Genomic DNA, 26,885 nt, shown 5'->3' with positions numbered 1-26,885 from the left:
CTTTTCCATGGAATCTTCAATTTGAGACCCCTCCAACATGAAAATAACCCTCCTCCATTTGTTTTGCTTCCTCTAGGAGATGAACTTGTTTCCATTATTAGCTACTTTGAGATAGATAGCTTCATTGAATGAAAACTTTAGTGTGTAAGGTTTTGTGGGATCTTTTATTATTCACAACTTGTGTTTATTTTGCTAAGGATTCTAAGTGTGTGGTAGAGAATAATATAACTTGAGACAAAACCTTTTTTTTCTTGGTTTATAGAATATATAATTGTCCTCTTAAGATTTGTTTCTAAGGGATGAAAAGAATCTTAGAATGTAAATGGAAATTTGGTTAATATTTAATAAAACTTTATGAAAAAATTGAATGTGTAGAGGACCGTTTTCTTATGAATTGGAAAGTGGCTTTTAAATAATACTCAATTTGGAACATGTCACTTTCAAAGTTGATAGTGGAGACTAATAATTCCCCTAAAAATACATTTTCAAGTATTTTTATTTTTTTACTAAATAAATACCTAGTTTCAAAAAGTTAAAAAGAGTAGAATTCTAGAACTATTTATCTATGTAAAAATGTATACTTATTTAATTGATGGAATATGAGATGAAATAAAATAAAATTTTATTGTTTTGCTTATCTAAAATTAGATCAAGAGGAATAATAGTGAAGTGATATTAGTTTGATTTCATTTCAACACTTTCTTGAAAGAAAAAAAAATCAAATCCATAATACTAATTTTGTATAAATAAATGGCTGAGTATAGGGTTGAAATAATAAAGTTGCGTGAGAATGGGATTTATTTGTTTGATGTTATGATGGATTTGGACCAAGTTTTTGGAAGTTTTGAAAGAGCATATTCCCAAGAGATACAACTTGTTTGACAACATATAATATATCTGATCCAGACACGGGACACAACACAACACAGACACTGATATTGACACTGAGATATTGACACGGAAATAACAAATAGTCGCAATAAACTCGACGAGTACTATTTGTTAGCCCAATTTGCCCCAGAATGAGCAACCACCTGCATAATTGGCTCACAATAGTATCAAAAAAATTCAGTTGAAGATTGAGATCAAAAGAAAGAAAATCTTCGTCATGAAACTAATAACTATGAAGGAAGCTTCCATATCCAAAGTCACAAGCCTTCTTGTTCGAGATATAACTCATTGTGCTCCGTCTATTCTTTCAATTCCAGTCCAGTTCCCTGTCACGAACGAAACAATAAAGCACCAAATCATGATATATATTCGGTGAGCCTAGCAGTCAAGTAATCAGACTAAAATGTCTTGGAAAGACGAGATTCAAAAACGCGAAAAAGGAAATACGATTAGTGCACATCATCGCCGATTAGGCGATTACAAAATTCAGTGCAAGAAGTCGCTAACACAAGCTATCTAACAAAATCGAAGTGCATACCTTTTCTGCAGAATTTTGATTCATAAATCCTCTGGCGCACAACTCATTCAATAACCCTAAAGCCTCCTCAGCTAATCCTTCATAAGCAATGCCTTCGATAAGAATGGTATACGTACCTTCCGTAGGTTTGCATCCTTTTGCTATCATATGAGCCAGAAGATCGATAGCACGGCTAGTTTGACGCGCCTTACAAAGTCCATACATGATCGAGTTGTAAGTGAAAGCATTGGCCAAAATACCCAATCTTTCCAAGTCATGGAAAATTTTGATAGCATCTTCAACCTTTCCCTCGCGGATAAATCCCCTAATCAACGAAGAGTATGTCATTCCATTGGGTTTAAGACCTTTCCGACACATCTCGTCCAAGAGTTTCACAGCATGCTCATTTGCCCCCATCTTCGAGAGCCCATGAATAACTGTATTATAAGTAATGGCAACCGGAGAGCACCCTTTGCTACTCAATTGATTCAACAACTCGACAGCAACGTCCACCTTCCCGTCTTTGCATAAAGCAGTAAGCAGAGTATTATAGTTCACAATATCCGGGTAACAACCCCTAGACACCATTACTTCCAAATACTCAAACGCTCTGTCGATCTTTTTTTCTAGACAAAACCCATGAAGCAATGGATTGTAACTCGACGAATTAGGAGTACAACCATGGCTTGGCATCTTCTCCAAGATATCCATGGCCCGACCGAGCAACCCTTTTCGACACAAATAGTTAATCAAGATATTGAAAGTAACAACACTCGGAGAACAACCCTTACGAAGCATGTCCGCCAATAAGCTCTCCGCATCCCTCCATCTTTCAGTACCACACAAGCTACTCAAAATAATATTATACGTAACCGCATCCGGTTCACAACCATAAGACGACAACATGTTATTCAAAAGCTCAATTGCCTCCTCCAACCTACCTCTCTTGCAAATAACATTGATAAGAACATTGAAAGTAACCACATCTGGTTTACATCCTTTAACCCTCATCTCATCCAATAACTTCATCGCTTTGCGAACTCCACTCTCTTTACAAGTCGCTTCTATCAATATAGTATATGTAATCACATCCGGATAACACCCCCTTCGCAATTGCATATCATAAACTTCCATAGCTTGCTTCAACTTACCACCATTACAGAAACTACGCAAAATGGTATTGTACGTAACCACGTCAGGCGAAACACTCATCCGTTCTAGAAACTCCAAAGCTTTCTCTATCTCCCCCGATTTACATAAACCGCTAATCAAAACATTGTAGACTAAAATATCAGGAACCGCGCCAGAATCTTCAAGAATTTTCATAACCCGCATAGCTTTCCTAGTTTTTCCTGTCTTGCAAAACTGACGAATAAGGCTCTTGCACGCAAAGCCATCCGGAATGTCTCCTTTGTAACTAACACTCTCTAGAAACCTTAAACCTTGTTCTAATTTTCCAACTTGAACCAATTTACGGAGATGACTAGCATCCTCTAACTCCTCTAGACTTCTTGAACCATTATCATGGGATGATGATTCTATAACACCATTGGAATTATTCTCATTAGGGGTTCTCTCAAAATGTTGTGACTCACCATTCAAACCAGAAGTTCCGAGTTTCAAAACTGTACAGTTGAGTTTTGTAACATTATCAACAGATAGAACGAGAGGTTTTGTTCTGAAGAATGCTAACCTAGAAGCTTGTTTGTGAGAGTGGTGAAGTGAGTAAAATTGTTGAGTAGGTATAACCAAATCCATTGTTTTCATCGAAATAATTGGTTACTCGCTATGTGTTAGGATAACGGAAGAAGTGAGTATAAGAAGGATTTGACTTACTTGTTGAGAGAAATAGTAGTATGTGTTATCCGAGTGAGTATAAAACCGTTGTTTCTTGGTTTCGACAGAAACATGTGTGTTGTGTTTTTTTGTTCTGTCAAACCGACGGTGGACTAGGTTTCGGATTGAATAGGTTTGTCATTGTAGATTTTTGTTTCGCCGTTAAATATATCTCAAGGGGTTGTTGTTGCTCTTTTAACTCTCTAAATCCCCAAATCTAAAATTCTAAATTCTAAACTCTATCCCCTAAATCCTATTCTTTAATAGTACTTTCTCCATCTATTTTACAATGAATAAGTCAAATGACAATTTCACATATTAAGAAAACAATAAATAAATAAAAAATAGTAATATTTTTACTAAAATATCATTTATCAAGTATTGATAATCATAAAAATAATATTAATTAAATATTAAAATTGAAAAAGATATATAAAAAATTAAAATGAGTTAGTTATTTAAAATATTTTTTTATTATAAATGAGTTATTCAAAATTTGAGAAAGAGAGAGTAACGTGTAAGTGCACGTTTGATTAATTTTTTAAAATTATTATATGTATTTTTTTTTTCTTAAGCCGGTATAGGTTCGGATTATAATAACCCCAACACAACGATGACATGCATTCGGATTGAAATTTAGCAAATTGCATATTGGTTTTTTGAATTCTTTTTGTTAAATCGATGGTTATAGTAGACTTAAATAACACTTCAGCAATCCAAGAATACTTGGATGAGATGATAATGGATCTCTTTCAAGTTAACCAGAGATCTAAGGTTCGAACCCAACTCTAAATACACAACAATGTAAATTCATTGTGGTCCTACCCAGCTCGAGAGATAAGTCTTTACAATTGCGCGTAGAGGATACTCAATTGCTACAACAACAACGAAATAACACTTCAACAAAGCAAGAGCGTCGACGTAAGATGCGAGCAAATAAAGTTGGATCGACTGAGCCACAACCTCGACCTTATGAGCCTGAGGCGGAGGGGTTTGAGGTTCAAAGTGAGGTATTTCTTAGAGACATATACGACACATCAATATTGACAAATTACGAGCATCATATGGTTAAACATATATGGATATAAAGGTATGATACTGTATGCATGCGTTTTTGACGCCATGAGATTAGTATGCAGAATAGTTCTTTCGACAAATGACGCCATGAAATTAACAGTTTAGTTGATAAGTGTTTTCGACACTTCGACAGATTGGTGGTTCGACATTTCGACAAGAGAAGATGTTTGCAGATTGAAAAGACATCTTTGACAGGCATGGATGATGTTATGGTATTTCGACAAATTCAACAAGTCTGAAGAGACGCGTCATTTCGACGTGAAGTGGAAATTCAAATTCAAAAGAGTTATCACGTTTGGCAGAAGACGCGTGGAGGCGCCTGGCGAAAGGAAGTCCTGCAGAAAGCCAAATGTCATAGTTTTAGGATTTATTCGTTAGTGACAGTTATTTTATTTGTATATAAATAGGATAGTTGTCATTAGAATGGGGTGTGAAAACTTGTACAAACATTCCTGCAAAAATACTCAAAGTACCCGTATGAGAGAAAAGAGTCTTATCTAGAAAATGTACGTGTGAACAAGCACCATTTCTTTAAAGTTTTATCTTACAAATTTCAAAGTTTTTTACCAATGTTCCTTTACTTTTATCAGTCATTTACCCTTTGCATTTACTCTTCGACAATTTATGCTTCGCTATTTATTTTTTGCCATTTATCTTAGTCTTGTTAACTTTGCTTTTACTTACGCACTTCTAGTCAATATTTGTTCGACATGAAAGACTTAGTAAACCAAATAAAAGATACAAAGGTCGTTCTAAAGAGTTACAAAGTTATTTAAATTTGCACATGTCCTAGGATTTGTATGGTTGATCCTGCAAGTAACCCAATTCGACAAGTTTTGGAAAACCAGAGGTTGTTCGTCAAAATCAACAGCGAACAAGTTGGCACGCCCAGTGGGACCTGTACAAAAATTTAAAATTTAAATAATCTTTACTCAAGGTTTCTTCTTCATTGTATGAGACTAAGAAGCGATAGATTGGCCGTATCTGACGTAGAAAGACCTAAACAAACGAGAGTAAGGAAAATGGAGAATCAGCCAAATAATTCAAACAATCCTAATCCGAATGAAGTAATCCCAGTATCCAACCTTATCCCTTCGACAGGAGGAAATGTGGGATTAGTCCCCGTGTCAGAGGCTGTGCCTTCGTCAACAGGGTCAATACCAGCGGTTTCAATATCGCAAAATGCGCCTAGTTCGTTCATTAGGGCGCAACAAATGCCTGTTGGGACACCTCCTACCCTAGGGAATACTTCTAGGCCTTTTGTGACAAATTTCACCATGCCTCTGCCTGGTAGGGAAGAACCCTTTGGAATGCCAACTTCGGTAATGGCCAATTTACACAATTCGCCAGTATTGTATTCTAATTCTATGGCCAATATGTCTTCACCATTACAAGGGTCGGAATATGGCGGAAACATGAATAGACTAAACCAACAACCACTTTACATGCCAGCAATAACAAATAATTTTGCGCAAGTAATTAGACAACAAATGGACGAGAGTAATCATGATATGATCCAAATGTTGACACAACAAATAGGGGCGTTGTTTAATCCTCTAATACAAAACACCACCCAAACAAACCAATTGTTGGCAGCGCAAATGACACGCATTGCTGACTTTTTTGGGGTCCCTCAAACTCGACACAGAGAACAAGTGGTTCAGAACCCAGTGGTGGCGGTCCAAGAAGAGCCTACAATAAATCAAATACCGTTAGATAATCCCCAAGCAAACGTCAGAAACCAAGAGGATGTAGTCGAACAGCCTCGTGTCGAAATCCCTGTTCCACAAGAGCCTAGAAGGATAGTAATCCAGAGAGGCCAAGACGCTGATGCTGTGTTGCAACAGCGAATCCGGTATAATAACTTGCCCGCCGAAAACAATTTAGCGGCCATGGTCGAAACGATAATGGCACAAAATGGGGTGAACATGGGATTACAAAGGCCCAGTTACGCTTCCCCACTGTCGGAATATATTCTGCAAGAAGAATTGCCACCAAGATGGAAAGTTCCCAAGTTCATAAAATTCTCAGGGGATACTAGTGAATCCACCATAGAACATGTAGCACGTTATCTGATCGAAGCAGGAGAGATAACCCGTAATGAAAATTTGAAAGTAAAATACTTTCCTAGTTCCTTGACAAAAAACGCGTTTACTTGGTTTACATCTTTGCCTGCAAACTCAGTATATACGTGGACCCAATTAGAGAGGTTGTTCCATGAACAATTTTACATGGGACAAACCAAAATAAGTCTAAAAGAATTAGCCAGTGTTAAGAGAAAACACTCAGAACCAATAGATGATTATTTAAATAGGTTCAGGTTGCTAAAGGCTAGATGTTTCACTCTGGTGCCAGAACATGAGTTAGTCGAAATGGCCGCAGGGGATCTAGATTATTCTATAAGAAAGAAACTAGACACCCAGTATTTAAGGGATATGACGCATTTAGCAGATAGGGTGAGACAAGTCGAAAGGTTAAGGGACGAAAAATTCAGAGCAAATAAGAATAAAAAAGAAAGGGTGGCCTATGTAGGGGTTTGTCAAGATGATGAATACGACGAAAACGAACCAAGTAACTTCGACGAACAAGAGATTGACTTAGCAGAACTGAAGCAAGGCCCACCATATTCGTGTAAAGTACTAACTCCGTCGAACGAAAACCCAGTCAAAACCAATGATAAGTTTCCTAAAAGAACTTATACCTTCGACATCACCAAATGTGACGAGATTTTTGACTTATTGGTTAAAGATGGTCAATTAATAAAACCACCAGGCGCTAAAGAACCGCCTGTGGAACAACAGAAAAAGAGAGGTTTTTGTAAATACCATAACTTTCTAGGCCATAAAACGTCTCGTTGTTTCCTTTTCAGGGATCTCGTTCAAAATGCTATCCGTGACGGAAGGCTGAAGTTTGGTGATAAGCCAAAACAACAGATGAGGATTGATTCGAATCCCATGCAGCCAGTCGAAGCCCATTATGCTGAACCATCCATTGTGAATATGGTGGAGGTCGAAGTTGCTCCTGACGGCAACTTTGAAATGGTGGAGGCTGCTGGAAGTTTCGACACTAATATCAACATGGTTGAGATTGCTGATGATATTACAGACCAGAACAAAGTTGAAGTTACTGAAGGCTTTGACGACCAGAAAAAGATGGAAACTACTGGAGGTTTCGACAAAAAGGACAATGACATCATTGTTAAAGATGTTGTAGATCGACAAGGAGCAAATTGGGATTGCTTGGGACAGCCAAGTGGGAAGTACGATTATCTCGTGAGATACATTGCGCCGGCAAGTTCTCGTATCGACATCAACGCAATCCAACCAACCGGTTGGGGAGATTTACCTTTGAGCAACAATGAAAAAACAATTGAGACAACTGACAATCTCCCTATCATCAAAAAGAAGGTTACTGAAGACCTCACTATTGAAAACGAGGCTACTAAAGGCCTTGATCCTGACCAAACGAGGGTAGGTGATGTCTCAAACTGCGTCAACATTATGGGACCTTTCAACAAAGAGGTCGCAGGGATCAAAGCAGAAACTGTGGATGGTCCTATGAAGCCTGTGACCCCTGGAATCCTACGTAGGGTAATGGAAGACCCCAGAAGAAATTCGAACAAATGTTGCTGCAAACATAGTCCCAGGAACATATCTTGGTGTTGCTGCCCAGAAAAGGAGTTTGACCAGATACCAAGAGATGTCGAAGTCGAAGAAGAAAGACTTATTAAAAAAATGAACGAATTAAGGATTGCTGGCGGACGAAATGTTGGGGTAAATATGGTGGAAGTGTCTCAGAGAAACCAGGCAGAAGTGGATGAGGATCACCGTCGAAAGGAGTACTAAAGGCTGGCATATCCTAAAGAAGATGAAAATCTAGTGGAATTCATCGAGAGGTGCCAAAAGATGAGGACTGAAGTGATGTTATGCCCACGCTGCAGTGCAATCTTCGACAGGAAGGCAACAACCAATCTAGAAGTAGTGGATAAAGCCAAGAGGAAAGAAAATTGGGGGACAACAGGATATGACCCAAGAAAAAGTGATCATCACCAATGGAGGCGTGGAGAAAGACACCATAGCACTTACAAACCATCCAACAAAGCAACGGATGACAAATGGGTTCAACCCATTAGAGATGCTCAAGGACAGAAAAAATGGAGAAATTTTGAAGTTCAGAGAGGCACTTCGATGGAAGGTAAGAAGGAAGTGGAGAAGCACAAGCCAAGACCATATCCTTCAGAAAACTACAAAGGAAAAAACCCTATGTCAAGATCCCAATGGAGAAGATTCCAAAGGCAGAAGAGGGCAGAAAAAGAAGCTGCAGAAAAAAGCGTGAATGGAAAAGATGCTGACAACAAAGATAAAGCAGAATCTAGTGACAATACTCAGATAGTAAACAGAAAGGAGACTTCCCACCAGATCAATCCTGGCAGCATTGTCGAACCAATGGTGTCGAAAGAGAAGGTGCAAGAAGACGACGAAATAACTGACAACTTCGAATCTGACTCAGAAGCATCCTTTAATGTGATCTGTAATATGGTTTCTGTCCTCCCTAGAGACTATGATAGAATCATGGAGATCGAAGACGAGGAAGACGAGATGGAAGAGGAAACAATGGTACACAGGCCCGTTTGCTACTACGTCATGAACAATGGTTGCGTCGAAGAGCAGAATGCTTTCTTCGAAAGGCCAGATGATTCCATGAATGCAGATTTAAAGCCTTTGTTCATAAAAGGAAAGGTTGAGAATGTTGGTGTAAACAAGATACTGGTAGATGGCGGAGCAGCAGTAAATTTGATGCCTCATTTCATGCTAAAGAAGATTGGGAAGGATGATTCAAACGCAAAACCTCACAACATGGTGTTGTCGAACTATGAAGGAAAAGTAGGAACCACTATGGGCGTTATCCAGGTGAATTTGACTGTTGGAACCATAACAAGGCCAACAATGTTCATGGTCATTGCTTCAAGGGCGAATTACAACTTACTACTTGGAAGGGAGTGGATTCATGGTGTAGGAGTCGTACCTTCTTCAATGCATCAGCGAATAGCCATTTGGAGGCCAGACGGGATTGTCGAAAACATTGAAGCTGATCAAAGCTATTTCATGACAGAAGTGAACAATGTCAACAGTCAAAGTTTCGACAAGAACCTGACTCACATACCTCCGTGCAACCCAACCGAATTCGACCTAAAAGCAACAGACAACGCCTACTGCTCCATGTACCTTCATCCTACACATAGTTTTCAGTGGGACAAAGAAGTAATTGGCGAATCTTACATGTGGGGGACTACTCATATAGCGCCAACAGGATGGGGAAGCGAATTTGATGATGACGAGTAAAAAATTAGCGCTCGAAAGAATTTCGGCTTACATAGCCGAAAACAAACTCAAAGAGGCCCTCGAGGCCGAAGTAAAATATATGGCTGTCGAAGCCAACAAAGAATATTCCAACGAACAATGTCCCCAAAGAGACGTTGCAGAAGATTATGATAACAACCAAATGGGCGAATGGCAACACCAAAAGCTTGACGCCATTTATGACGACGAACCTCTGGGGTTCGAAAAAGATCCAGTGTCAACTAACGTGAAGATGGTGGCGCAGGATCCATTAGAAGAAGTAAATCTAGGAATAGGGGCAGAAAGCAGACCAACCTACATAAGCGCAAAGATGGACCCCCAATTCAAAGTCGAAATAGTCCAATTGCTGAAAGAGTTCAAAGACTGCTTCGCATGAGATTACGACGAGATGCCTGGTTTAGATAGAAGTGTGGTCGAATTGCAGCTACCAATAATGGAAGGAAAGAAGCCAGTAAAGCAGACTCCAAGATGCTTCGCACCAGAGATTCTGTCGAAAATAAAAGAAGAGGTCGAAAGACTTCTGAAATGCAAGTTCATCCGCACAACCAGGTATGTCGAATGGATTGCAAATATAGTTCTTGTAATTAAGAAAAATGGCAAACTTAGGGTATGCATTTACTTTCGAGACTTAAATTCAGCTACCCCAAAGGATGAATATCCTATGTCAGTGGCAGAAATGCTTATAGATTCTGCAGCAGGCCACGAGTATTTAAGTATGCTAGATGGATACTCTGGCTATAATCAAATTTTTATCGCTGAAGAAGATGTTCCTAAAACAGCTTTCCGTTGTCCTGGAGCAATAGGAACGTACGAATGGGTAGTAATGCCCTTTGGGTTAAAAAATGCTGGAGCAACTTACCAACGGGCTATGAATTCCATTTTTCATGACTTTATTGAAACGTTCATGCAAGTATACATTGATGATATTGTGATCAAGTTTGTTTCAGGAAAAAGTCATATAGACCATCTTCGACAATCCTTTGAAAGGATGAGGAAGTTTGGTTTAAAAATGAATCCCTTTAAATGTGCTTTTGGTGTGCAGGCGGGTGATTTCTTAGGTTTTGTGGTCCACAAGAAGGGGATCGAAATAAATGAAAACAAAGTCAAAGCCATAATGGAGGCGAAAGCGCCATCAACGAAAAAGGGGTTGCAGTCTCTGCTAGGGAAAATCAACTTTCTCATAAGGTTTATCTCCAACCTTAGTGGAAAAACGCAAGCTTTCTCTCCTCTACTTCGACTAAAGAAGGAAAACTTTGCATGGGGGCAAGAACAACAAGCTGCCTTTGACAAAATCAAGGAATACCTGGCTAGTCCTCCAATTCTAATGTCTCCTTGTAGAAAAAGAAGTATGAGATTGTACATTTCGGCATCAGACAAAACACTAGGAAGTATGTTGTGTCAAGAAGATGAGAATGGCGTCGAAAGGGCCATCTATTATCTCAGTAAAATCCTAAATGATGCTGAAACTAGATATAGTATTATAGAAAAACTATGTTTATGTGTATATTTTTCTTGTATGAAATTAAAGCATTATATAAAGCCTGTTGATGTATACATTTCTTCCCATTTCGACGTAATAAAATATATGTTATCTAAATCTATTTTACATAGTCGAATTGGAAAATGGGCTTTAGCTTTAACAGAATATTCCTTGAAATATTTGCCTTTAAAGGCCATGAAAGGACAAGTGGTTGCTGATTTTATAGCTGACCACTCTATAGATGAGAATGTAGGGTATGTCGAATTAGAACCATGGAAACTGTATTTCGACGGTTCCAGTCATAAAAATGGAACTGGTGTTGGGATGTTGATTATTTCTCCTGACAGAATTCCAACAAAATTCAAGTACAAAGTTAAAAGTCTGTGTTCAAATAATGAAGCAGAATCTGAAGCTTTGATTGCTGGACTTGAAATATTGTTGAAATTTGGGGCAACAAGAGTCGAAATAATGGGTGACTCTGAACTGGTGATAAAGCAGTTGACTAAGGAATATAAATGCGTGAAAGAAAATCTAATCATGTACTTTGTAATAGCCAATAGACTTCTCAAGGAATTCGACAATGTGGCCTTTAGGCACATTCCCAGGGTGGAGAATCAAGAGGCAAATGACCTCGCTCAACTGGCGTCTGGATACAAAGTATCGAAGGAAAAGTTAGAAGAGGCCATTGAAATCAGAGGAAGAGTCATATCTACCAAGTTGTCCCCATCAGATTTGGAGTCAATAAGATTAGGATATGGCGATGAAGAAAATTTTGAGATATTAAATATAGATGATCCAGGAATTGAAGACTGGAGAAAGCCCATCAAGGATTATCTACAATACCCAAATCAGAAAGCCGAAAGAAAGATAAAATACAGAGCTTTAAGTTATGTACTTTTTGGAAACAAATTGTTCAAAAAAACTGCAGAAGGAGTCTTGTTGAAATGCTTAGGTGAAGATGAAGCTTACATAGCATTGTCAAATGTGCACAGTGGAGCGTGTGGTGCACACCAAGCAGGTCATAAAATGAAATGGTTATTATTTCGACAAGGAATGTATTGGCCAACAATGCTGAAGGACTGTGTCGAATTTGCAAAAGGATGTCAGGAATGTCAAGTACATGCAGGCATACCCCATGTTCCTGCAAGTGAGTTGCATTCAATTATAAAGCCTTGGCCATTTAGAGGTTGGGCTTTAGACTTGATTGGTGAAATTCGACCAGCCTCTTCAAAAGGGCAAAAGTACATTTTTGTTGGGATAGACTACTTCACTAAGTGGATTGAAGCTATACCATTGGTAAATGTGGATCAAGAAGCAGTCATAGATTTTATCCAAAAATACATAATTTACAGATTTGGGATACCTGAAACAATAACAACAGATCAAGGATTTGTGTTCACTGGTAAAAATATGCAGAAATTTGCACAAGAAACAGGATTTAAACTCCTTACTTCGACACCTTACTATGCTCAAGCCAACGGGCAAGTTGAAGCAGCCAACAAGATAGTGATAAATTTGATCAAAAAGCATGTGGGGAGAAAACCTAGAAACTGGCATAAAACTTTAGATCAAGTTTTGTGGGCTTGTCGAACATCTCCAAAAGAAGCAACGAATTCGACTCCATATAAGTTGACCTATGGACATGATGCAGTTTTACCAGTCGAAATATATTTGCAATCAGTTAGAGTGCAAAGGCATCATGAAATCCCATCAGATATATATTGGAGTATGATGATGGACGAATTAGTTGATCTAGATGAAGAAAGGTTGCGTGCGCTGGATCTAATAAAGAGACAAAAAGAAAGAGTCGAAAAGTTTTACAATAAGAAAGTAAAATTCAAGACCTTTTTAATTGGTGATCTTGTCTGGAAAGTAATCCTTCCTATGGATCGAAAAGATAGACTAATGGGAAAATGGTCTCCTAAGTGGGAAAAACCTTTTCAGATTTTGAATTTTTTTTCAAATGGTGCGTATGAGATTGAAGAGATAGGAAAAGACGAAAGAATCTTAAAGATAAATGGCAAGTATTTGAAAAAATATAAGCCCATATTGCAGGAAGTAAAAATAGCAGTAGAATAATTGTAAACATAATTGTGATAGCTTTGCCAAACAGAAATGGCATCAAAGTTATTACAAAGAAAGCCTCAAAGGGCTAAGAATGGTTAAACTAATTCGACTATGGTTAAACTAATTCGACTACAATTTGATACTAGCAAAAGTTTCCTTCAACGTGGCAAATTTCTTTTTCTGAAACTGGTCGATGATCACAAAGATTTCTGTGGGTAGAGAGAGTCTCAATCTCTTGACTAAGTTGCTGAGCCCTTTCTGCAAGTCGAATACCCACCTTAAGTTTGTCGTCAATCTCATTTTGCTTAGGTTGCTGTATGGATGCTCTTCGCTTTTTCTCTTGGGAGATTTTTTCTTGAAGAGCTGCTATTTGTTTTTCCCATTTCTGGATATTATCATCACAAGCAGCAACTTCTTTGATATAAGTTTCAGAAAGCTGCTGCAGCTTTGAAACTTTGTCAGTCGAAGTTGCAACAACATCCCATTCAGCAACTTGAGTCTCAGATTTTATGGAGATTTGCTGGGAGAGATCTATTCGACGATGAAGGTCTGCGGTCGCCAAGTCAATAAGGGTCATCAGTTCCATCACAAAATTGCTGACCTCAGCAGAAGTTTCCAAGACGTTTATTTGTTTCAAAATCTTCTTGAGTTCAATGTGAGCAATGGCGTTTTCTTCTAAAACTTTGAACAAATCAACATCAAGGATTTTCGTCTTAATCTTGGTCAAGAGGTTGTCAAGAGATTGCGCTTCAGAATTGGTCCCAGAGGTAGTCGAACTGCTTTGCGAAGAATCTTGAAAATTAAAACGAGCACTAAGCATGGCCTTCAGATATTCTAAAGGTTTCTGCACCTTGAGACTCTCAAGCTCTTTGCGAGAGAAACCAGTCAAACCAGTTGATATGGCACTTCCTTTGGTCTGGTCGGGAGCGGGTTGAGCGTTTCGTCCTGAAGTTTGCCCAGCATCTGGTTGTTTCGACTGGTCATCCTCATCTTTAGCAGCTTCTTCTTCATGGTCATCTTCGACTACAGTTTCCATGTCAGTATCATCGCCCTTATTTGAAACATTTAATCCTGGATGAAGAGGAGAATCATCTCCATAAGCTTCACTCATTGGAACGTCGAATTCTGCTACAGTCTGCTTGTCATGATCATTCTTGGGGACATCTTCTTCTTGGACTGTCTCTTCCAGAGTTTTCTCAGGGCTCCCTTCGACAGCCAGTTGTTTCTGGAAATAATTATAAGTTAGAAGAAAGAAATGCAATGAAGATGAACATAGATTGTCGAAATGAGGATTTACCTCAGGAATCTCAGTATTAAGACTAGATTTCCCACTCTCTGTATCCTTCGATTGAAGTTTGGCAGTTGGAGAATCTTTGTGAGATGACTTAACAATGGATCTTTGGGAAGAGACCTTCTTGATTTTCTTCTTCTTCTGAGGAGGGGGGATTGGCTCTGGAGATTCATCACCAAATTCTTCATTAGGAACTTTCTCCTCTTCTTTCTCCTCTTCATTCTTTCTTTTTTGGACTGATGGGGGTTTTCGACTTACCTAGTCATGCAGACCAAAGCCAGTTAGTTTCTTAAAAGGAAAAAGAATAAATGGAAAGAGTGAGTTTTGTACCTTTGTCAAAGGTTTCTTAGCAGCGCTTGGTGATGCTTCGATAGACGTTTTCTTGGTAGGAATCTTTACGGCTAAGGAAAGAAAGGAAATTTAGAAACAAATATAAGAAATACATGATAATACAGTTAGAATAACAAAGGAAAAATCATGTTTTCTGTGAACACCTTCAAGAATGGGATCTTCCACGCGAACGTGTTCTATTCCAATATGAAGGTGTCCTTGGTAATCGTCCAGATGATACTTAGTCGGAACCACACGCTCAACAGGTTTTTTGTAATGTTGACGAAGAATTTTCATATAGTCCCCACAAACGAACCAATCTGGAAATGGAGGGCTAAATGCCACGCCAAATTCAGCAGTTGGCAGAGGAGGAAACTTTGGTGGATGGCAACTGAAAGCCATGTCATAGCGCGCCTCTGGTCGAACATTTGAAGGCAATGACAATTTTTCAAACTTCTCCGTCAATTTACGTTTTAATTCTGCTGCTGCTTCGTGTATGGTTCGACTAAGATCATCAGGTCTATACGCAGTTTCGAAATATTTTTGAAATTTTTGTATTTCTCTAATGTGTCTTTGAATACCTTTTTTGGTCCGATCCTGCACGAAAGCAAAAGCATTTGTTAAATGTGTAGTGAAAGTCGTTACGTCAAAAAATCTGGTAGAATAATAATCCTTCCACCACTCATCAAACTCAGGAGTACAGAGAAAAGATGGTCGAAAGATCACTGGTCGAATATCAAGAGTGTCATCAGTCAGCTTCTTCGACATCTCTTTGCTCTCCTCTTCATTATGAAGGGAGTTGTAAAAAATGATAGACCCCTTCTTCGGGAAGATGGGTCGAGGCTTTATTTGGATCAAGCCAAACTGTCTAGCAACGAGATTGGGTTGGTAGACTATCAAAGCTATTTGGGTTTTGATTGCGTTACGATGGGAAAAAAGGAGCCTGAGGGTTAAAAATGATTCCCACACATCCAAAAAAATATTCTCATCCTTCTGCATTTCCAAAGGCAGTTGTTAGGTAAACCATTCAGGTCCAATTTTCCTACTAGCAAAGGGTGCCATGGTCGAAGTAAAATGATACCTTTTGGCAAACATCATGACATAACTTTTGAAAGCTTGTCGAAGGCTAATTCCTTCATCAGTTGGAGTTAGTTGCACCAACTTAGGCCATTCGACAGTTCTGTCCTTCACTTGTTCTTCGTCCACTTCTTGTTCTACAGGAAGAGAAGCTTCAAAGGTGGCATTGAGCCATAATTGTAAAAGCCAGAAAGGTCCTGACAAATTGATTTTACCTTGATCTTTGATGGTTTTCAAAATATTTACACTCTCACTCAAGGATTCGTAAAGATTCGCCAAAATCATTTCACTTAAGCATAGTTTGGTTCCTGCGTGAAGCTGATTGGCCATAGTGATGAATCTCTTGGAAACTTGGAGGGAACGAGAGCAAAACACATATTTTGATAGCCATAGAGTAAAAAAGGCTATATGTTCGACATCCGAGACTTCTGTGGTATCCTTGTCATGATAATGAGACATGAATAAAGAGTATGGAGCAAAGCTAGTGTCGAAAGCTATAGTGTCTTCATTTAGGTTGGTGGGGTTGAAATCTATCCCATTGGGGCGAAGGCCAACGATGGTTGCTGCGTCGAAGAGAGTGGGCGTAACTATCCCACAAGGAAGGTGAAAAGTGTTATAGATACTGTCCCAAAAATAGAGGGAAGCTAAAAGCATATTGGGGCAAATGTTGGGTCCTGCTCTCGACAATTGAATGAGGTCGAAAATACCTACTTCCTTCCAGAAATCTCCTTTAATCTTTTCAACTTTATCTAGCCAAGATAAATAGTCTGAAGGGTCTTTCGACCATGGACAAGTTCTAAAGATCCTAGTGTAATTCAAGTAAGTTAAACTCAACTCTCCATCATCAGTTGAACTTTGTGGGTCATTTTGTTCTATAGTTTTCTTTTGAGGTTGAGGTTTCACTCCAGCACCTATGGGTTTGGTATGGAAATAGGTGGGAAAAAATTCTTTTAGACGATCCGGTTTAATATCTGGATTGGGAAGTGGAACTAACATAGCGTGACAAATTCCAGAAACAAGAACAGGAATTAATACCTGGGATTTATAGATACATTCCTTCTCTCTCTCATTGGGAGGTTCAGGAACGTGTTGTTGGTTTCCAATAGTCATTGGTCCTTTCAACTCGTGCGCAAGAGGAAGAGTTGAATCTTGATTCTTCTTGGAGTGTTTGTTGCTGGAAGATTTTTGAGGAGCCATTGTTGAGAAGAACAAAGAAACTTTTTCTCAGGAAAGTTGAAAGTTTAAAAATGGGTATGAAGAAAGGAGTTCTGAAGTGTTAAAAAAGTTCAGAGAAAATAGGTTATGGGTATTTATAGAAGGAAGATGATAAAAACGCTTTGAAATTTTAATGATGATCGTGGGACACGTGGCTGATTTTCATGGTGATGATGAAGAGGTAGAAGTTGAAAAAGGCCATGATGTTAGGAAATGATGGAGGTAAGGTCTAAACATGGGCTAGACGTGACGTCATGGAGAAAGTGTAATGATGAATCCGTATGGGAACTTGAGATTACAAAAACTTGGAAGCAATGAAATTAAATGACATGGCATCAAAACACTGGTTGACAACAAATGACTGTTTCTCCAAAATAGTCGAAACATCTTTGCTGGGGGGCAATTTGTATGCATGCGTTTTTGACGCCATGAGATTAGTATGCAGAATAGTTCTTTCGACAAATGACGCCATGAAATGAACAGTTTAGTTGATAAGTGTTTTCGACACTTCGACAGATTGGTGGTTCGACATTTCGACAAGAGAAGATGTTTGCAGATTGTGTAGGTGCTTAATTGGTTGCATTATATGGTAAAACACTAGCTGGTTACAAATGTCTTGACTGATGTCATGACATAGTATGTATGTGTGACTACATTGTAGGTTAGAATATCTAACTGTACTCTGATGTCTTGACTGATGTCATGACACACTTGAGTAGTTACTGCAGGATTAGCTAATACAGGATTTATTGAATGTCAAACTGGAGACTGTGACATTCATCCCTGTCAGCAGCTACTGAGGAATAGAACAGTTGGTGTTTTGTTAGAGCTCAGTATTCATTTGCAGTCTGGTTATCAAGGAAGAACCAGACCTGGCATAAGGCCTACTGTGTGAATGTCAAACTGGATGTTATGACATTCATCATGGACAGTATATACTGAATAATAGACAGAGTGGTGTTCTGCTACACTTCAGTATGTTTCTTAGTTTGTTCTTCAAGAGAGTAACATAACTAACTTAAGGCCAAATGTGTAAATGTTAAGTTGGACACTTTAACATTTATTAATGTAAGCTGTTACTGTAGTATGGTCATTTTGATCATGTACAGGTCAGCAAAATTGTACAGTCTGTTTTCTGGAAAAACAGACTCAGCATATGGACCTTGATGTCAAGCTGAATGTCGTGACATTCATTCCTGACAACATATGCTATATTGTAGGTTGTTCAGTTTTCTGTTTCAACTTTTCTTGGGCTATTCTTCAGGAAGTCAACAGCTTAGAGAAAAACCAGGAAACCAACAACCAAGTTACATTTAATGAACCTAACAAATAGCCTATTTATTAGTAACCTAAATGTTGAATTTATGGGAACTCGTGTGACCTTAAATTCAGGAGAATACAGGTGCAAAAGCCCAGGTGTAGCACCTCAAATTTGCACCTATCATTGTACATACATTTTCATATTTGGTCATAACATAACATGGTCCACTGCATAACATTGCATTGTCCCCTTTGCCTCAAGTGCAAGTCATCAGAAGAATTAGGTCAAACTGGTCAGGAGATCAGTCAATCAAGCAAGCAAGTGCAATTCTCATTGAGCCAAGGCCCTAGGGTTTGTCCAACATGTTCATATGACCTAGGGGTCCTTTTGAAGTATTTTGGTCAAGGATTGGATGTTCAGAAGTCATCAGTCATGGCTCAGTTCACCAGAAACCCTAAAAGTCAACTGTTGGTCAACTGTGCATTTAATCAGTGATTTGATGGTGGAAATTGGGTTGAGAGGTATCATTCATTTCCATATAGTCTTCATATAACATGTCAAACATCATCATGGAAGAATTTGAAGCCAGATCAGAAATTTCCAAAAATAGAAACTGGACCTGTAATTGAAACCTGCCAAAAATGGAAACTTCTTGATCCCAAACTTACATCATGATACAAGCTTCAAATGAATTTTTGCCCAACATGAAAGTTGAAGATCTTGTTCTCCCATTTCCAAAAAGTCCAAGAACTCTCAATTCCGATGTATGGTTGGCAAGTTATGATCAATTCATTTTCAAAAATTCTTGAACTTCAAAAGGCCATATCTCTCAAACCATTTGGCCAAATTGGGTGGGGTTTTTTGCAACAAGTCACATTTGATCCCCTCTTTCCAAATATGCAACCATCATGCACCAAAACATTACAAATCAAAATGGCTTTTTTTTTTCACTTACATGAATTATTTCAAGTGTGGTACAAAAATGAATTTTTGAGATAACCATTTCTAATCAATTTGGCCATTCAAACATGTTCTGAAATTGCATTTTGGTCATGTTACAAAGCCCATTTTCGTGCTACAGCCCTTACACCTCACCATTCAAGCCAAAGTGGTCATTTAGCAAAACTTACAATTAAACTAATTTGTGTTTAGCATTCAATTAGAAAACCCTAAACAGAAGTATATAGGTTCATTTTCTGCCAAAAAGAAACCCTAGCAGCCAACAAAAACCAACAGAACTCTCACTCTCTCAAATTCTCATCTTCTTCCATTCTTGAAAATTCTGTCAAAAAACCTCAAGGACCCGACCTGGCCTTGGTTGCTCCATCATCCATCACCCTTGTTGAGCTGATTCCAACCCTCACACACCAACTGTAAGGCCTGTTTACACGACTGCTACATCAAGCTTCACTCATGGCAGATTGGGATGGAAGCAAAACCAGGCACTCTTGAGCAAAATTTCTTCAAGCATTCATCATTGGGAAGCTGGGTGAGCAACTGTTTTGAGCCAACATCACCAAATCCCAACTGTTTCACCATTTTCTTCAAGAACAAGTAAGATTTCGACCTTCTTATTTTGCTAAACTATGCCATGCTTCTAATAGATCTCACTTTGCTGGTTTCATTAAGCTTTGAATCGTGCATTTTGGTTGCTTGTGCTGAGAGAAATCTGACTTTAAAGCTTCATGTTCAAACTTGTTTTTGCTTATATCTCATGTGATAGCTTGAGTTGATGAAAATAAATGGTAGAATGTTGATTTGTGTTCTTAGATGTTTCGTTTGATATGTTGGATTTCATTTTCTGGGCACAAAAGTTCATTCACGATTTTGGAAGTGATGATGATGTTACTGTAGCGTACGAACCCTAATTTCCTGCCCAGAACACGTTTCGCCCTTGCATTGCATGTTCCTCCCAACTTATGGGCCATGAAACCAATGACCGGACGCCACCTCACTAAGTGAAACGCGGCGTTTCACTTAGTGACTCCCTTATTTACCGTTTTGCCATTCCCGGTTTTATTATTTAATTAAATCATTTCATTTTTCAATTTTTATTTCACTTGGCATGGCAAACTTAGGAAAATCATAAGTCACTCAATTTTAATCCAAATTGGATGGGATTTTTTGTGAAATGTTCATCTTGACCTCTAGATTTTTATGATATTTTTTCCAGAATTTTTGCATGGATAGATTTTAATTGGTGCTAGGGTTTATGACATGTGCTCATATTTTGTACACTTTGCCAAAACATTTGCGAAATGATGATGCTTTATCCAATGGCTCCCAAATTTTTTGTGCTTAAACTAGACACATTCATGATGATTTTGGTTTAGAGTTTGTGAATTTATCTTATCTGGTTGTTGAGTTATGATTTTTTGAATTAGGGTGTGACAATTTGTGTCACACCAATGATGTGCAACTTCTTGATTTTCTTTACCATGCCTCTTGACCTCAAATTAGATTGAATTTTTTCATGAAAGTACTTGAGTATGTCTAGTTTACATGTGATTTTTCTTGGAATTATTTGTGGCATTTCCTAATTGTTTGAGATTTTTCTCCCCTGTTTGGTCATATGTTGACTTTTTGTGATACATGTTCCCATTTCATTTGTGAAATTCTCATACTTTATTAGATGGACATGAAATTTGACATGTGATTAGTAGACATCTTAAGGTTTATCATGGTGTTGATCCCATTCATTTCTCATATGCTATCACTGAGTTATGATTTTTTGAAGTTGATACATGTTTGGTTGACTTCTTTGAGCATGTTTGAGCTTGCCTTGCCTTTCTGATTTTCATTGACCTACTTCCCATGATCCAATTGAGTTGAAATTTGGTGTGCTTACCATGATATGGATTATGTTTGATCATGATTTATTTGATGATTTTTGGGATTGTTTATGATTGGTTTTGAGTTGAGTCTTGCTGTTGACTTCTATGGGCTTCTAAATGCCATGCTTTGACCTAATCTGTTCATGAAATGATGATGATGGTTGATATGAACATGAAACCAATTGAGTTTGCTTCTTGATTGCTTGAACTTGATTTTGATTGAAATTCATTTGCTGTTTTGACTTTCTTATCTCTTTTTGACCCTAGGCTTGTCCTAGTGGTCATGTTGCTCATGTTTAAGTTTGTTGTTTCAGGTTAAGCAACAAATACCCAAAGAGATCAATACAAATTGATTGAGCTTGATTGAATATCATGACTAACTTGTTTTGTCTTGTAGGTTGCTTGGCTCACATGCCTTGAGCCTTGTGCATTGCACATTTATCTGCTTGTGTTGACTGTTGACTTTTGTTTCATTTTGATTTAACTTTGACTTGTGTACTAATGTTGTCTGACTGGTTTCAGGTATCTTTAGTTGCTTTTAGTTCCTTGTGAACTTTGCTTTGCTTTGCTTGAGTAGCAATTTGCATTGAGGTATATTTCCTTACTCCATGTAGTCTGGAAGACCTGGCCTGTTACTTGGCCAGGCACCTGTCTGAAGTCCTCCTTAAGAGGCAATGTCTGTGACTGTTTACATTTGTCCTTGTATAGAGTCAAAGACCTCCTAAGTGAAGAGGCAATTGGCAGACACAAGGGATGTGCAATCCATCCCCTGCTATTATGTGTGTCATCTGCTTTGCTCACACCACTGTGTTGATGCATTGCAGATACAAACCCAAGATCTTGTACAATTGTACAGTTGAGTCAGTTTCAAATGTGTAGGAGGGTTCCCACCTTCTGAACCCACACATTCTTGTCTTAAGCTCTCCCAGGCCAGGGATAAGAACTGTGAAGTCCTATCTTCACTCACCTTCCATCTGCTTCACCTTAGCCCCTCAATGGCAAGGTTAAGAGCTAACACTACCCAGTTCCAGTGGTTTGTTTGTTGAGGTTGATATGACCCCTCGACTAAAACCTGACCTTGTTTGAGCCCATTGCTTGCATATAGTGTGTGCTACTTGTGCTTGTGTGATTGCTTTAGCTTGCTTCCTGTGCAAGTCAGGTTTAGTTTAGCTTGCTTCCTGTGCAAGTTAGGTGTGGCTTGCTTCCTGTGCAAGTCATATTTAGGATAGGCTTGCTCCCTGTGCAAGTTAGCTAGAAACTTTAACTTAGGGATGATTTTGCATGATAACATCTAGGCTCGAGCCGTAGTCTCCCTAGTTGTGTCTCCCTCTGTTATCTGGTTAGGCTAGTCCTTTATCCCTCTGTAGGGGAACTACGTCGCCCTGATCCTCATACCAGATGAGGTACGTAGGCAGGAGATGAGCAGATCTCTCCGGGCGCCTGTGTCTTTGTTTTGTGTTGTTGTGTGCTTGGAAGCTGATGTAAGTCCATCGAGTGGCGTTCGGGTTCCAGTATGGGTTTTGTTTGGTTCGGATGCTGATGTAAGCCCAGTGATTGACATTCAGGCTCCACGTTTGCCTTTTTGTGTGTGTTTTGGTTCGGAAGCTGATATAAGTCCAGCGATTGGCATTCGGGTTCCACGTTTGCCTGTGTCTGTTTGGTTTGCGCGTGTTAGTCGAGCTACGAATGCTCTGATTCTCCTTCGTCCAAAGGAGATACGTATGCATAGGATGCGACATCCTAGCGAGCATGTGTCGTTTCCCCAGTCCGAACTACTTTGACTCTGATGTCTATGCCTGATAGACTAAGTAGGCCCAGGACACGATGTCCTGCCGAGTCAGTCTCTCGTTTTCTTGTGTCTCTTTCAGCCAGTGTGTGTGTTTATGAGCAGTGTTTTAGCAACCATATTCCTTCCTTTTGTGCGTGGATCCCGTCGAGTACGACGGATGCGTAGGGGTGCTAATACCTTCCCTTCGCATAACCGACTCCCGATCCCATTCTCTTTGGTCGCGAGACCATGCTTTTCCCAGGTTTACTCTGAGCGTTTCCTGTCCCTCTTTTGGGATAAATAACGCACGGTGGCGGCTCTGTTGTTCTTGTTTCCCGCCGGTTTTTTCGCGTGATGCGACAGCTGGCGACTCTGCTGGGGACATAGAAAAGTTGACCTATGCTGGTCCATCTTCCCTAAGCGAGTCTCTCCTAGCGCTCTCTAGGTTAGGGTTTTGGTTGCTGTTTGCTGTTTTTTATTGCATTCATTCCATTTATTGTTTGCATTTATGTTTGCACTTATGTTTGCATTCATTCACATTCATTATTCACCTGGCTGGTTGTCTGTTTCTCTCTGTTGGGGTGGGAGTTACATGAGGTAAAAAGCCCAATACCCAGGCCATGAGTGAAATCTAGGATACTTAGGAATAGAGTGATTCATGGGAAGCGGGTGGTATTGCGCCACTTAGCGGAACATTGATATCACGAGCAGTTCAGACCCTGGTGGGATGTTATCGTTACATACTTAGGGTGTGTATATGATGATGTTCTGCGAAAGGTTATTTATGATGCGTTTCCCTCGACCTTACCCTGGCCTAGATGACACCCGTGAGTGGGGAGGGAATGATCATTATTACAGGTACAGTTGGTGACTTGTTGGTGACTTGTTGGTGACTTGTGATCCTGTTGGTGACTATTGGTTCAGAAGTTTGGGGTCTCAGATGACTTTGGGTTTCAGATGAATTCGTGGTTCCGAGTTCAAGCCGAAGCTTTGATCCTGTGTTCTGAGAGACACAGCCAACCAGTCGTGTCTGCATCATTTGCATCATAGCATGTTTATTTTCAAAAAAATACGCAATAAAAAAAAGAAGAAAAAAAAAAAAAAAAAAAAACTAATCCCTGCATGCATATCATTTCTCAGGCACATTCCAGAGCTTGTTCACTGATAGAGATGGCAACAGTCCCAGAGTTGAAGCGGAAGACTTGTTCCTACAGCTTTCACCGTGAACCTTTAACGTCTCTGATTGAGTTGAGCAACCTTATGACCAGTGGTAACCAGAAGGGGTTTGTTGACCAGTATGGAGATATTCTGACACTGTTGAAGATGGTAGTCGATCCGGTGCCGTTGCAGACTCTTCTACAGTTCTACGACCCAGAGCTTCATTGTTTCACCTTTCAAGATTATCAGTTGGCGCCTACTCTTGAGGAGTACTCCATTCTGCTGAGTGTCCCGGTCCGGTATCAGGTTCCTTTCTTGGATGTGCCCAAGGAGGGTGATTTCAGAGTTGTTGCCAGAGCTCTCCATTTGGGTATCAAGGAAGTCAGTGATAGTTGGAAGTCCAGTGGGGATGTTGTAGGATTGCCTTTGAAGTTTCTGTTGAGGGTAGCTAGAGAAGAAGCAGAGAAGGGAAGTTGGGAAGCCTTTCATGCTCAGTTGGCCGTCATGATCTATGGGATCGTCCTGTTTCCGAGTATGCCCAATTTTGTTGACTATGCTGCAGTCAGTATTTTCATTGGAGGAAATCCAGTTCCTACTCTGTTAGCTGACACTTACTATGCTATTCACAGTAGGCATGGTAAGGGTGGGGCTATCAGGTGTTGTCTCCCGCTTTTGCTCAGATGGTTCTTGTCTCTCCTGCCAGTCAGTGGACCTTTTGTGGATGCTCAGAGCACGCATAAGTGGACTCAGAGGGTTATGTCTCTTACCTCCTATGATATCAGGTGGCAATCTTACCGGATGGATGTGCGTAACGTCATTATGAGCTGTGGAGGATTCCGTAATGTGCCACTCGTAGGGACTAGGGGTTGCATCAATTACAACCCGGTTCTTTCTCTTCGCCAGTTGGGGTTTGTGATGAAGGGAAGACCACTTGAGGCTGAGGTAGCTGAAAGTGTGTATTTTGAGAAGCAGAGTGACCCAGCCAGATTGGAGCAGATAGGGAGAGCTTGGAAGTCTATTGGTGTGAAGGATGGATCTGTCTTAGGGAAGAAGTTTGTCGTTGCTATGCCTGATTACACTGATTGGGTCAAGGAGAGAGTAGAAACTTTGTTGTTACCCTACGATAGGATGGAGCCGTTGCAGGAGCAACCACCTTTGATCCTTGCTGAGAGTGTGCCTGCGGAGCACTACAAGCGAGCCTTGATGGAGAATCGCCGTTTGAGAGAGAAGGAGCAAGATACCCAGATGGAGCTGTACAAAGCCAAAGCTGATAGGTTGAACTTGGCTCATCAACTCAGAGGAGTGCGAGAAGAAGATGCTAGCAGACTGAGAAGCAAGAAGAGATCCTACGAGGAGATGGAGAGCATGTTAGATGCAGAACATCGGGAGTGCTTGAGGCTGCAGAGGGTTGAGGCCAGCTATCAGAAGAAGATCAGAGACTTGGAGAAGCAGCTCAGAGATAAAGACATCCAGTTGAAGAAGGAAGTAGACTTGAGACAGGCATCAGAGAACCACCTTGGAGGAGAAGTGGTAGAGCTTAGACGACAACTGAAGGAGAAGATCACTCTTTTGCCAGAATGTTCAGAATGTGACCTGTTGATAGACCAGTGTCAGTACTTGAAGACTCTCATTCCGGGAGGCCGTTTGTCTTAGCTTGTATCTTTGATATGTATGTTGAGAATCACCTCCAGGCTTGTTGGATGGGATTCATTGTTGTACTCCGTTTGTTTGGATTTTCTTTGTCGACTTTGTTGTATGATCCTGTTACTCATATAGATGAGGTTGTTGGTTTCACCTTGTACTCATCACTCTTGTGTATGTTGTTTCTGTGCTTCTGTGTTGTTCTTGCTGCAGGTTGCCATCTTTTGAGGATGACTCAGGCTCTTTGAATGCCTGAGAAATGAACATATCATGGGCATCATACGCATCATTAGCACCATACTCATATCATTTTGCATAACAGGTGTTCTTGGTCGTGACTTCTCACTCTGGTTCCTGTTTTAGGCAGGATAGCTGATCAACGTCCGCACCGCTACTCAACAAGACTGAATCAACAGAGAGGTATGGATCAAGTTCAAGCTGAGTTGGCTGAGATGAAGGCTAACATGGCCCAGTTTATGAATATGATGCAAGGGGTTGCACAAGGTCAAGAAGAACTTCGAGCCCTGGTTCAGAGACAAGAGGCTGCAATTCCACCGGTCAACCATGCTCCGCCAGAGGGAGGCCCGGTCAAGTGATAATAATGTTGCTGCTGCTGTACCCATCAACAACTATGCTGTAGGTGATGAGTTGGGGGGTATTCGAATCAACGGTCAACCTATTGCTCCAGATGCCGTTAATGCCAGAGCGGTCCGTGCCCCGGCCCGTAATCCTGCTCCGATTGTTGACAGACAAGAGGATATGTTCACTTTGCTCAGTGAAGACGAAGACGTTCTGGGAAGGGTTGATGAGAGGGATCGTAAAGTTGATGCCCTTGCTGAGAAGATCCGGGCTATGGAATGTCAAAATTCTCTCGGTTTTGATGTTACCAATATGGGGTTGGTGGAAGGTTTGAGAATCCCTTACAAGTTCAAAGCACCGTCCTTCGATAAATACAACGGTACTTCTTGCCCTCGCACCCATGTGCAGGCTTATTATCGAAAAATCTCTGCGTATACCGATGATGAAAAGATGTGGATGTATTTTTTCCAAGATAGTCTATCTGGGGCTTCTTTGGACTGGTA

The 26,885-nt window shown here is 39.9% G+C and overlaps 3 protein-coding genes across 3 annotated transcripts; 1 reads left to right on the top strand and 2 right to left on the bottom strand.

Annotated features, from left to right (window-relative positions):
* Nucleotides 1–855: 855 nt before the first annotated feature.
* Nucleotides 856–3,477, bottom strand: LOC127083904 (pentatricopeptide repeat-containing protein At1g09900). The gene is made up of 2 exons (XM_051024268.1): nucleotides 1,430–3,477; nucleotides 856–1,217 (listed from the first exon to the last, which is right to left on the bottom strand). The coding sequence occupies exons 1-2, from the start codon at nucleotides 3,173–3,175 to the stop codon at nucleotides 1,191–1,193; spliced, it is 1,773 nt and encodes a 590-aa protein (XP_050880225.1). The 5' UTR covers nucleotides 3,176–3,477; the 3' UTR covers nucleotides 856–1,190.
* An 8,221-nt stretch (nucleotides 3,478–11,698) lies between these two features.
* Nucleotides 11,699–13,317, top strand: LOC127078657 (uncharacterized). The gene is made up of 2 exons (XM_051019091.1): nucleotides 11,699–12,179; nucleotides 13,217–13,317. Exons 1-2 carry the CDS (start codon nucleotides 11,699–11,701, stop codon nucleotides 13,315–13,317), a joined length of 582 nt encoding a protein of 193 aa, XP_050875048.1.
* Nucleotides 13,318–13,370: 53 nt separating this feature from the next.
* LOC127078656 (uncharacterized) lies at nucleotides 13,371–15,617 on the bottom strand. Its single transcript, XM_051019089.1, has 4 exons — nucleotides 15,431–15,617; nucleotides 14,850–14,920; nucleotides 14,526–14,741; nucleotides 13,371–14,453 (listed from the first exon to the last, which is right to left on the bottom strand). Exons 1-4 carry the CDS (start codon nucleotides 15,615–15,617, stop codon nucleotides 13,371–13,373), a joined length of 1,557 nt encoding a protein of 518 aa, XP_050875046.1.
* Nucleotides 15,618–26,885: the final 11,268 nt, after the last annotated feature.

The sequence above is a fragment of the Lathyrus oleraceus genome, chromosome 5 (genome assembly GCF_024323335.1).
Source record: "Lathyrus oleraceus cultivar Zhongwan6 chromosome 5, CAAS_Psat_ZW6_1.0, whole genome shotgun sequence".
Taxonomy (NCBI): domain Eukaryota; kingdom Viridiplantae; phylum Streptophyta; class Magnoliopsida; order Fabales; family Fabaceae; genus Lathyrus; species Lathyrus oleraceus.
The sequence above is the reverse complement of the archived record's forward strand: the minus strand, read 5'-3'. Positions and strand labels throughout refer to the sequence as shown.